Source organism: Durio zibethinus, chromosome 18 (assembly GCF_047325235.1).
Source record: "Durio zibethinus cultivar Kanyao isolate XHJ-2024 chromosome 18, ASM4732523v1, whole genome shotgun sequence".
Classification (NCBI taxonomy): Eukaryota; Viridiplantae; Streptophyta; class Magnoliopsida; order Malvales; family Malvaceae; genus Durio; species Durio zibethinus.
The window spans coordinates 8949174-8962324 of NC_143179.1; the positions used below are offsets into that span (position 1 = coordinate 8949174).

Genomic DNA, 13151 nt, shown 5'->3' on the forward strand with positions numbered 1-13151 from the left:
TCTCCGCGCAGCCAGCCGGACATCACGGCTTCAAATCGTCGAATTTTAACGGTTGGTTACTGGTTAGCAACCCGGCTTAAAATTTTTTTTAATAAAATTGTAATCACTTACGTAACTGTGTCAATTTACACTTTCATCCCATCATTATTTGATTGAAGTCCTAATAAATAAATATCGTGATTCAAATCCTAATAATCGCTGGGTGGATTCACCGAATATGTAACCATCTTTTAAAAATTAATAAAAAACTATCACTTTGACTTGGACAACGAAAGGCCGCCAGCCAGCCAGCCGGCCGGCCGCGGTAAGCGGCTAATATCTTGTGGAGCTGAGAATCAAGGAAGCATCGATGAAATCGTATCATAATCCCACCCCACGTCGTCTATTTCTAGCCACAAAATTGGCATTATCATCGTCCCTGAGATTCGTCCACGTGTATTCCATGGACGCAATGTTCATAGAAGACATTGAAAATCGTTTTCTTTTTCTTTCTTTTTATAGCTAAGCTGATCAAAGAAGCGGACTTTACCAGGGACATGAAAATGACATTTTGTTTCTGTCACCACAACACACCACGTAAACAATACGGCGATTTCTCATGGTAAGTGAGCCTTGGGATTTCAAACGGCCTCCCTCTACCAGGGACGTGACAATTATAGTGTTTCCTATAATTGTATTATTGATTTAGGTAACATGCATAAACATGTATCATATGATAAGTGATGCGATGACCAGACGATGCTTTTGGGGCTGAGAATGGTTTCGCAACTCCTAACATCTTTATTCAAGACAACAAAAAAGTTGGTGAAGTATTGCACTCAAAAGTCGAAACTTACTGCCTTTTGCAGTTTGTTAGGGTGGCCGTTGCCAAAAGGGATTAGTATAGCTAGTAAAATTGGAAACCGACTGTCAGATTGTTTGTTTCCAGTGGGTACTGTCAGCAGAATTGATTGTGTTGGATTTTCAACGGTATGGGTCGCTGTATCTGGTTTGATGAAGCTCTGTAATTCATGTAGTTCATATAATAAATGTATAAATTAGTCGTTCGGAGGAGGGTCCTGACAAGTTCGGAGTAGAGTGATCAAGTTGGAAGAGTCTGCATGTTCAGACTGATAAACCATGAAGTAAGACGAAAGAGTTAAAAAGACTTTTCATGACACGATCGACAAGCACTGTTGGTTTGATCGATCAATCATTCATATTCCAACAACATGTAGCTAGCAATTGGTGATTTTGAATGCACCATATATCACCAATAAATATCAGTTTTAAGCTTTAAATTGTTCAAATGTTAATTCCACTTATTCTCTCTTTATCGAAAGAATGAATGGATATGGTCCAAAATCAAGTTGCCATCCCACCCAAAAAATTCCAACTAAATTTCAAAGGTTAGGAACGAACCTTTGAAAAAAAAAAAAAAGACAGAGAGAGAAAGAAGCAGAGAGTAGATTGGCTTCTGCAAACTCTTGGCCATACACATTCTGCAAGAAATTGCATTGGTCATTTACCAAGAGAGCGATGGTGCATGTAATTGTCAGACGGGGACACTTTTTTTTAATCATGAAATTAAAAAAAAATCTGAATCAAGTAAAGATTCAAAACCATAGCCATAGAGCCTATCCTATTGTTGTAATGTATGGCAGCTTGATAAATTGCATTTACATTTTATGTAACCTCTGGTCCTAAACAAAGAAAAAGATGATGACTTTAGGCTGTGCCTACTAGTTACTAAAATGGGATTGAAATGCTTGGCAGGGGAAAGAAGAAGGGGAAGGAAACAAATAAAAGAGGATGAATGAAAAAAATAAAGAGAAATCAGTAGGAAGATACTTGACCTTTCATGTTGGGCAGTCTTGCCGAACTCAAGTGGCCCAAAGCTTTTTGCTCCAAATGGGCTCAGTTTTTATTCTCTTAGGACTGACTTGGGTTACAAAGAGACATAGCAAGAGTACAGGCTAGCCCACTTAAAAATATGAAGCCCGTCATATTAGGGTCAGTTTTCAGGAACTCTATGAATCGACCATTATTAGGCTGATTAAACGTTAATATTAATTGCTTTCTTTTATTTCCTATACGTTTTACGTTGATTCAAATTCCTATTTTTGTGTTTTTCTATTGAATAATGAGCAAAGATTTTTACGTACGGAAGGTGGTGTCTGGTGTTTCTAAGGAAATCTAAACTTATATAGCGTTAGAATCTTATACAGTTGATCATGATCAAGTTAAGCAAGCAGAATGTGAAAGCTGTGAACTGAAAGAGGATTGCACCATTGATTACATCACAAGAGTGAAGGGTTGCCATTGTGGCAAATGGGTGTGTGGCCTTTGCTCCGAGGCTGTAAAAGAAAGGTCACATCAAGCTCCCAAGACTGCAGCCATGCATGCAAGAGGCAGTGAGCTTGCACAGGGAATTGTTGCCAGAAATTCAACAGCACTAAGCTACTCAGACCCAAACTCTCATTGCCTCCCAAAATGAGGGATATAGCTAAAAGAAGCCACGAGAACCGAAGTTCCAAGAACTTTTCATCAGCCCACCAAAGATTGCTCGAAGCACTGTGTCCCAAAGATCAATTTTAAACACTAATTGGTTTACTTCATTTTGATGCTTTTGAGGCCTTGGGTTGACAAATTGATAGGGTACATAATTGGGGATTTCTCTTGTTGTTTGTACTAGCTATTAAATATATATATACAGTACACAATAAACAGCTTCATTTTTTGTCTTTGGGAGAAACCAGTCACGACTCACGCCTGTTCCATTCCTTCCTTGAAAGACTGGAAAGCTTGGGGTCATCCTGAATGGATCTCAAAGTACGCAGGTTTGAAGCATATTAATGGAGCAGCTGTTAATTGTCTTCAGATGCACTTGGACGTTGGAAGTTGCCATCACCAAGAAACTTAGGAGTCATAAGCATGACAGAACATATATGGGTCTAACATTATGGCTAACTTCGGGTTTGAACAGAAGGGTAATGGCTTCCATATTGGGCTAGACATATTCTAAAGTCATGTCCCATCCAAACGCTTTTCTTAGTAGGTAGTATTAAGGTGGACCGTGGAACTCAATCTAAAAATAAGGGTTCATGTTCATAATTTCGCCCAAAAAATTTTTTTATACTAAAATATTGGAAAACAAAAAATTTTTAAAGAAAATTTTCTTTTGGACAACCTTAAAATATTCTTCTGAATATCCTTTGCATTGATAAATTCGTCGACAATGTTTATACATAATATAAGTGAATATCAAAAAAAAAAATTTAAATCCATCACTGAGCATGTTAATTTCTTGATGGCCCCCAATTCTCAAATCCCAAAGTGCAAAATTAAGCAAAGTAAGCCATAGTTGGTGCAAAATCTCACATAAAATGTGAATAGCGCACGTGCGATAGACACAACTTTAGGGTTTAAAAGCATGAATGATGGACCATCCTTTCTAAGAATAGTTGAAATTTTTAGTCATTTCATTGGACCATTCGTCTAAATATTCATTCAAATCGAGTGTGTCCACCATGAAAACGACATTAGGCGCCTAAGACTCAAGGAGGAAATTAAGCTTCCCAATAATCAGGTTTTTCCTTAGAGAAAAGCTCTTGTAAGAGAGGTTAATTGTCTTTAAACCAAACTTGAACTTGTTGTATCAAGAGAAAATAATAAACCATAAAATTAATATAGAAAACTGTCGCTAAAACTAAAATCATTGAGCAGACAACTAAAAGGATGGTCGGTTCAACATTATTAATGTGGTATTGGGGAATGTGACATGATTAGCGCTTAGAATATAGAAGAATCGCAAAAGACTTGAGAACTTCATATTCTTGTACTGCAAAGTATAATATATATATATATATATATATATATATATATATAGATAGATAAATACATTCGTAGTGATCAGAAAGAGATTCCTTCAATTCAATCCAAAAAAAAAAATTTAATGCATTTAATTAACGTTCTTTAAACTCTCAAAACTATGAGCTACAAAATGAAATAGTAGTAGTAACAATGAGTAAGTTGAATCAGTAAAAATTAAATATTTTGATAGTAAGATTTAAATTTAATTTTTACTATGTTAACGGGTTTTTTATCGGTTATTTGTAAATTCAATATAAATTTTGTTAAAATTTGTGATATACATTAATTCTAAAATGAGATAACTTTCTTTCATCTAAACTTTTCAAAATAAAATAGGAGCATTCAATAAAGCAAAGACCCAAACAAACAATATGAATCGTGCAAGCATGCATTTATTTTCTGGGTGAAATGCTAGCTAGCTTCTTTCTCATTCCAAGCTACTTCAAATTAAATCACCAAATGAGAAAGGTTTCCTTGATGGGTTTCATGTGCAAAGCAAAAGGAAAAGGCTATAATTTCAGTACCTTTTTCCTTTTCTGGATGAAGAGCAAATTTGAAGAACATTTGGTACAGAACACTGGTTTATTTCAGCTGCCATGTGACCCTCAATTTGGCTCACTAACCTAATAATCCGACGTTATAATCTCAGTGGACCCTTACGCCCGACATTTGTTGATCTCAATGCATTGAAAATTTATTCTTTGTGAAAAGAAAGTGGATATCCAAGCTCAAGCATATTAGTCCTCATTTTAAACAAAGTAACATTAAAGCTTCAATGCACAAAAAAAATATTAAAGTTTCAAAGTTATTGATCACACTCTGGACCACCAACTAAGAACACAAAGCCCTACAAAAAAAACTTCAAGAGACGATCGGGACGACCCTTATTCAAGGGATATGGGTCGGCTCCACATCATGCATGCTTCGTTAGATCAATTGGTTTAAGAAAAATAATTATATATGTTAGATCAAAAGTAATGAGATTTAATTAGTATAAATACAAATGAAAGCACTAAACCTAGTTTTGGATTTATATGGTTTTTAATGCCCTTTAGTGCATATATACTAGCATAATTCAACTTTATAATGTTATCTTACAAAGGGAATATTGACATTTGATCAGGCCACCTTCTAATTATATTGAAATACCACCAATCATGAAAAATAATTTGTTGTTATAATATGTAAGAGAGTTGGTTAGTTTCTAGATATCCTATATGAGCAGTGGTTGAGCGAAGCTCCACTAGCAGGGAAAACAAAAATTAATTCTTGGCACACTCATTGTGTGAGTGAAATCATAAATAATTTTATTATTTTAACAAATATTAAAAAAAATGTTAAATATGTAATCTAAAACTATAAAAGAGAAAAAAGCAATTAAAAAAAACTAAATCTTCAGAAATTAACCATTTAAAAAATGGTTTTTAATTATATTTAAAGAATAAAAAATATATATACTTATTAATTTTTTTTTTGTTATATGTTTTTTTTATTGTTTTACCAAAAATTTATAACCAAAGCTAATTGTTTTTTTTTTTTTTTCACTTTTTGCAAGAAATAACAGGAATAGCTTTTGCCCTCCTTTTCCTTATTAATCAACGCAATTCCTGCCCCAATTTATGGCCACAACAAGCCGTTTGCCCTTGTATTTATATTCATTAATTCACACATTTAAGGCTAATAAAAATTAGGATCATGGATTCCTCGTGCCCCTCAATTCCTATTCATGCAGTGGGATTCATCACACTAACATATATAAAAATATAGTAAATATATATTTTAATAAGTAAATATGTATATGCTCTCCTCTCTTAGATATGTAACATATATGTAGATTCTTCTATTCTATCCCATTTTCAACAAAAGTATAGTGGAACAACTAATTATAATTAATAAAATAAATTAATATGATATCCATAGTCTTTATATTTGAACAACATATATATTTTATAAGTAAAATGTGTAGTCCCAATCCCACATTAGAATATGAAATTCTGCTATAATATATGTATATATATGTATATATATATAAATTCAAACTCAAATTTGAGAGATTTTTTTATAAAATAAAATCATAAGATTTTTGAGTTAAAGTAGATAATGTCTTGTAATTTGAGTGTGAATCTTTATAAATGATATCAAAGTGATTATCACTCAAATGAAAATTAAGTGCTACGTGATATGAATTAATTTTAGAATCTTAATATTTTTGTGATCCTGATTCTGAAATTTTAAGAGGTGAAGTTTATGACGTTTCAATTTCATATTAAGATAATCTAAAATTTTATTATGATATATATATATATATATATGTAAATCTAAATCCAAATTTGCAAGACGACTTTTGTGAGATAAAATCATAAAATTTTTAGATAAAAAAATAATACTTCACAAATTGAATACAAATCTCAATATAAAATTCAAATATATGTGCAAAAAATGCAATCCCTAAGGTTGGCAACGACTATATTGGACTATAATAAAATACACAAGCATGCGTCAATTATATTATAGGAAAAAGGCTAGGGGTTTAATTTAGGAGCGGAGAAATGGGTTGTGGGCGTGGGGGGATGGGCGAGTTGGAGGACGGCCAGGGCCAGGGGCAAAGCTAATTGACTGGGTAATAAGGAGAGAAAGGAGGATAGTTGTTGTAAAACCCTAGAAACTGGATATGAAAGAAAGCATGCATGCCGGGTGTGACAAAGACTATACACTGTATATTCCTTCGAGAAAGTGCTGGTGGGTCTGTCTTAAAGGCCCACAGCCAGCGAGAGAGATATAGAGAGCACGAGCATTTACACAGTAAAGACACCAGACTTTTTTTTTTCATTCCGTTGCTTTCCTATTATTCTTTTTCATACCTCTTCTCTTCTTTATCTAAATATATCTATCTGCCTATAGCTTAATTCCTCTCTTCTTTTTTCTTCATCAAATCGTTTTAATATATTCCTCTTTGCCTCACTTTAACTCCTTTCCTTTCTATTTGCTTGTACTGATCTCTATCTAAAAGTGTCATGTCTTTCTCTTTCTTTGTTTCTTTTCCTGAGGGGGAGAATCCAAGATGATAATTATATAAAGAGTCCAAACAAAAGGGTTTGAAGAAGAACTCTGCTTTTACGTACGCCAGTGAGCTGAGCCTCATTGCCCAGCTCACTTTATGCCCTAGAATATCAATCAGAACCCATTTATTTCTTCACGATTTTCTTGTTTTTTTGGGGGGTTCGAGGACAAAAGTGAGTGAAAGAACAGAATAATTATATATCTGAATTAATAATTTGTCATAATTTCTTCTGACAAAGTCTTATAAATCACCTATGAAAACACATCGGTCGAATGCTTTAATGATTAGAGAATTCCCAACCCAAGATGATGATAGGGAAACGTTAATGCTTTCTTTTATACATTCCTGATTAAATCTTACCTGTCTCGACCAAAAAATAACATGTTAAGTTGTTAACTTTCATTTTTGAAATCTACTTGGTAACACTTGAACTAAACCCTGTATTCGTTTTTTCAACACTTTCGTATAATTATTTATGAAAAAAACTTGTTAATACTAATTAATTACGTTAGTGGACACTTCATTCCAATATCAATCCCACCAGGAATAATTTTCAATATTGCCACGTTAATTTTGGTAGTCAAAGCTGAGTCATGCAATTTTCCTCTAATTATTAGTGACCTCCAAAACCAGCTAGATTGCCATAAATAGCTACTAACACTTGTTATGTAGCATTGGCCCTTCTACCACAAGTTTGATCATTCCTCTTGGTCTTTGACCAACATATTTGCTGCCCGACGTATTTCTTTCTAAAGTTAGTTTGACCTAGAAAAGATGGATTATGGCCAATAATTACCCACTTAACGTGACTAAAAATGTGGTTTTACTGTCACTAAACATCGTTTTTACACTGCATGATAATGTTTACTCCAATTGCTATTGTTAAATCTGAATATAATGTAACTAAACAATGAAGTTTCTCTAGAAAAAAAAAAGAAACAAAAGCATGTGTCAGTCACATTCTAGTAAATAATTTTGATCAAAGCTTTTCAACGGTTACAGAAATCCTTGTCCCTATCCCAATTCAGTCAAAACAGCATTTTGGTAATATCCGACAAAATCAGAGGCTTTTCCAACATCTGTCCCTGTTTTCCCTTTCTACAGTTTGTGTTTCAAACATCATTCAAAGGCAAGTCAAGTTGCAATCTAGTAATTAACTCCTAACTCAATGCCCACTTCCCTTTCCCTTCCAACTGCCATCTATTTATACACTCAAAATCTCTCACTCTCTCTCACCCTACCACCCTCACTTCAATAGTTGCAAAAAAAAAAAAAAAAAACCCTCCTTTCTCTTCCTAATTTCTTTTTTTAATCCAAATTTTTTTAAAAAATTCACTCTTGTGACAAAATCCCATTAATATTTGAAATTTTACTGTAATCTAATGATTAAATTTAGGTACGTTACTGGACGTTTCACCAATCTTTTTATTGCTTTTTTGGATTTAAATTTTTCCTTAGCAAAAAAGTGTTCATGTGATGCATGTTCTTTATTAATTACTAACAATTATATCATTTGAAACTGTTAAAATGATTCTTCATAATGGATTATGATGATTCAAGTATTCTTCCTTTATTACATGTATCTCACTTCTTTTTGCTTGGTGTAATTTGGTGCAGGATCTAGAGTGCCTTATTTGAGTATAGATTCATGCACATATTGTAAGTTATTCTTTGGTTTTCTTATTCCTTTCAATTTTCTACCACAAAAGATGAATAATCGGATGTTATTGTAATTCTTTCTTTAATTTTTTGCCTTTTCAAACGACTTGGAATCCGTGGGATTATATCAAAGATCATCTTTGGTGGAGGCATATCAGTCGGGACTCTGAAATCTTTCTTGGATGTTGCAATAGAATCATAACATATCACCAAGTAGAGATGGCCGAGGAAGGAGCTAAAGCAAATTCAGTAGTGTTGTTCAAGTTCATGTTCATGTTCATGTTCATGTTCTTCAATTTTGGCGTGTCTGAATCTGATCATGGTAAAGAACTTGAGCTTCTTTTGTCTTTCAAGTCTTCAATCCACGACCCTTCTGGTTTCGTGTCCAACTGGGATTCCTCTGCCACTGTTTGCCAGTGGCAAGGTATCACTTGCAATAATTTGTCTCATGTTGAAACAGTTGATCTTTCTGCTAAAAACTTATCCGGGAAATTAGTTTCCTCATCAATTTTCCATTTGCCTTTTATTGAAACTTTAAATCTCTCCAGCAATCAGCTCTACGGTGAAATTCCTCAGGATATATTTTCTTCCTCTTCACTTCGATTTCTCAACCTTAGTAACAACAATTTCACCGGTCAAATACCAAGTGGTTCCATTTCCCGCCTTGAGGTATTGGATCTTTCAAACAATATGCTTTCCGGGAAAATTCCACAAGAAATCGGATCGTTTTATAGTCTAAAATTCCTTGATCTCGGTGGAAATGTTTTGGTGGGGAAAATTCCAATCTCGATATCAAACATCACTACTTTGCAGTTCTTGACTTTGGCTTCAAACCAATTAGTTGGGCCAATTCCACATGAATTAGGCAAAATGAAGAGCTTGAAGTGGATATACTTGGGCTATAACAATCTTTCCGGGGAAATTCCGAAAGAAATTGGTATGTTAACTTCCTTGAATCATCTTGATCTTGTCTACAACAACCTCACTGGTCAAATCCCGTCCTCCCTCGGAAACCTCGGCGATCTTCAGTATCTCTTCCTTTACCAAAATAAGCTTACAGGTTCAATTTCAGAGTCCATTTTTGGACTCAAAAAGCTGGTTTCTCTTGATCTTAGTGATAATTCATTATCTGGTGAGATCCCAGAACTCATAATTCAGTTGCAAAACCTGGAGATTCTTCATCTTTTCGGCAACAGCTTTACGGGTAAAATTCCAAGTGCTTTAACTTCTTTGCCTCGTCTTCAAGTCCTTCAGCTTTGGTCCAACAGATTGTCAGGTGAGATTCCGAAAAGTCTTGGAAGACATAATAATCTCACTATTCTCGACCTCTCCACTAATAATCTCACGGGACGTATACCCGACGGACTTTGCAGCTCGGGTCGTCTTTTTAAGCTCATTCTCTTCTCAAATTCACTTGAAGGTTTGATTCCAAAGAATTTGAGCACTTGCAAAAGTTTGCAGCGAGTAAGGCTTCAAAGCAATCGTCTGTCAGGCCAATTATCCTCTGAGTTCACAAAACTGCCTCTCGTATACTTCTTGGATCTCTCAAACAACAATCTCTGGGGCAACATCGGAGAGCAAACATGGAACATGCCGTCACTTGAAATGTTGAGTTTGGCAGGAAACAGATTTTCAGGGAAGTTGCCTCACTCATTTGGTAGCGAGAAGATTGAGGACTTGGACTTGTCAGGAAACGAATTTTCAGGTAATATTCCACGTAGTTTTGGGAGCTTATCAGAGCTAATGCAATTAAGCCTATGTGGAAACAAGCTGACCGGTGAAATCCCCGAGGAATTATCTTCATGCAAGAAGCTTGTGAGTCTAGACTTAAGCCATAACCAACTCAGTGGCCAAATTCCATCTGGTTTCGCTGAAATGCCAGTTCTTGGTCAGCTTGATTTGTCGCAGAATCAATTATCTGGTGAAGTACCACCAAAGTTGGGGAAACTGGAACCGCTAGTTCAAGTGAATATTTCTTACAACCATTTACATGGCAAGTTACCATCTACAGGGGCCTTTCTTGCTATAAATGCAAGTGCAATTGCTGGTAATGATCTTTGCGGAGGAGATGATAAAAGCGGTTTACCGCCATGCAGAAAGGTCAAGAATCCGGCTTGGTGGTTTTTTGTTGCTTGCTCTCTGACTCTCGCTGCTTTAGTGTTGTTTTCTGTTGCTGCTTTTGGCTTCATATTCATTCGAGGAAGAAACAATTTGGAGCTGAAAAGAGTGGAAAATGAAGATGGAATATGGGAATTGCAATTCTTTGATTCCAAGGTTTCGAAGTCAGTAACAATTGATGATATTATTCTATCTGTCAAAGAAGCAAATGTTATTTCCAGAGGCAGGGAAGGCAAGTCATTCAAAGGCAAATCAGTTGTAAATGATTTGCAATTCGTCGTGAAAGAAATGAACGAAGTCAGCTCAATTCCATCAAGTTTTTGGTCTGAAATCACACATTTTGGCAAGCTTCAGCACCCAAATATTGTTAAATTAATTGGAATATGTCGGTCAGATAATGGCGCATATTCGGTTTACGAGTACATAGAAGGGAAAAGTCTAAGTGAAATCCTTCACAACGTAAGCTGGGAAAGGCGGCGAAAAATTGCAACTGGGATTGCAAAAGCTCTACGGTTTTTGCATTCTTATTGTTCGCCAAGCATACTCGTCGGAGACATGTCACCAGAGAGAGTTATCATCGATGGAAAAGACGAGCCTCGGCTACGATGGACCCTTCCTGGGCTGGTTTGCATAGAAAACAAGCGCTTCATTTCTTCATCGTACGTTTCCCCAGGTACATGAATAATATATAGTACCCTTTTGAAATTGGAAATTTCCCTGTTAACTGTGAAAAGCAATAGTGCATCAGCTTAATTATTCAATTCTGTCGCATATGAAAATTTTTTCTTGGCAAATATTATTATGTCTGCCTCTCAGATGCTTCAAACGATAACTTTAAAGCGTTTTTAAAGCATTTAGCATGGCCGTTGAAAGTAATTTTTACTGTAAAAAATTATTTGAATTAGTTTGGTAATTTTTTTTGTTGCAAACATTACGGTTTTAAAAGACCTTTTCGATGGTGGTAGCACATATATAGCAATATAGCTTGGCCCGGAATAATATTTCTACCACTACTATAGTGCTATTATTCTACAAATCCATGCACGTGCACATTTTGCTAATCTGTAGTTTTTCTATGTTTCCTTCTGTTGGCAGAAGCTAGAGAAAGCAAGGATATGACAGAAAAGAGTGATATCTATGGATTCGGCCTCATTCTGATTGAATTGTTGACGGGAAAAAGTCCTGCGGATGCTGAATTTCGAGTGCAGCGCAAGAGCATGGTGGAGTGGGCCCGCTATTGCTACTCAGATTGCCATCTTGATATGTGGGTTGATCCCATGATCAGGGGCCATGCATCCAACAACAACGAGAACCAGATCGTTGCGACCATGAATCTAGCTCTCCATTGCACGGCCGGTGACCCCACTGCTCGCCCTTCCGCAACCGACGTTTCCAAAACCCTACAATCTGCTTTCAGAATAACTTCTTGTGTCCCTGCAGGCCTAAAATTTTCTTCATCTGTTTAGGCTTTCTAATAATAATATAGCATGATTTTGTTCAGAATTTTCATTTTTTGGGTTAATTTTCTTTTCTCTTTTTCCCCACCTTGGTTTCTAGTTAAGATATTAAAATGATTGTCACTTTTGTTTGATGGTATGTTGAATACATACTAATGATGAGTGTAAAAATGTAGATACACTAAATGCCATTATATGAATTACAGTTTTTTTCTTCAGAGATAGTAGATATATCTCTCAAGATCTTCTCTTTCTAACCTATCTCATCATTTCACTACTTTTATGGCTTATGATTATGACTCAATATTCATGGTCTAAGTTGCTAGTAAACATCCACTGATGAGCCACCCTGGTAAATAAAGGGCCAGAGAAAGGTGGAGTGGATTGCCTGTTTTTTCTCAGAATGCAAAAAAATCAGATAGAAATCTTAAACTGTGTGTCTCGATCCTAACCCCTCAGCCTATTTTCCTCACAGTGAGCTCTTTTAATTTATTGGTTTAAATTTTCGATTTTAACAAAAAAATTTCGCAAACTTTTACTAAAATACTTCGTCTAAGTCTTTCCCTAATTATATGACCTTAAATCTAAAATTAATGTTTGGTGGGAATCCTAGTTATATGCTTACTAGCAATTAATTAAGTGGATATCCACTGAAAGACCTGACTGATCTTTCTCTCATGCGGAGAAAATTATTGAGAATTCTTTTCATTTTTTGGATGAAGGAGAATATTATTATACAAACATCTTGCTTTCCCACCATTATATATATATATATATATATATATGAATCGCTGATATGCACACCGCATTGTTGTCTTTAATTATGTTCTTTTACAGCTTGTTTTTAAACATGGAAATGGCGTATAGGATTAGAATTCACATGGGTTTGGACTAAAACATCATGGCCTACTTCCGCCTCCGCTTTTCTTTTTGTCTTCCGTTTTTCTTCTAGGTATTTTGTCCCTTTTCTTTACACTTCTTTTTGTAATGTTAGGCTCAAACCA

At 35.2% G+C, this 13151-nt stretch overlaps 1 protein-coding gene across 1 annotated transcript; it reads left to right on the forward strand.

Annotated features, from left to right (window-relative positions):
* The first annotated feature begins 8147 nt into the window (after positions 1–8147).
* On the forward strand, positions 8148–12365 carry LOC111299310 (uncharacterized). Its single transcript, XM_022894423.2, has 4 exons — positions 8148–8309; positions 8531–8572; positions 8706–11363; positions 11786–12365. Exons 3-4 carry the CDS (start codon positions 8792–8794, stop codon positions 12154–12156), a joined length of 2943 nt encoding a protein of 980 aa, XP_022750158.2. The 5' UTR covers positions 8148–8309; positions 8531–8572; positions 8706–8791; the 3' UTR covers positions 12157–12365.
* The last annotated feature ends 786 nt before the right edge of the window (positions 12366–13151 follow it).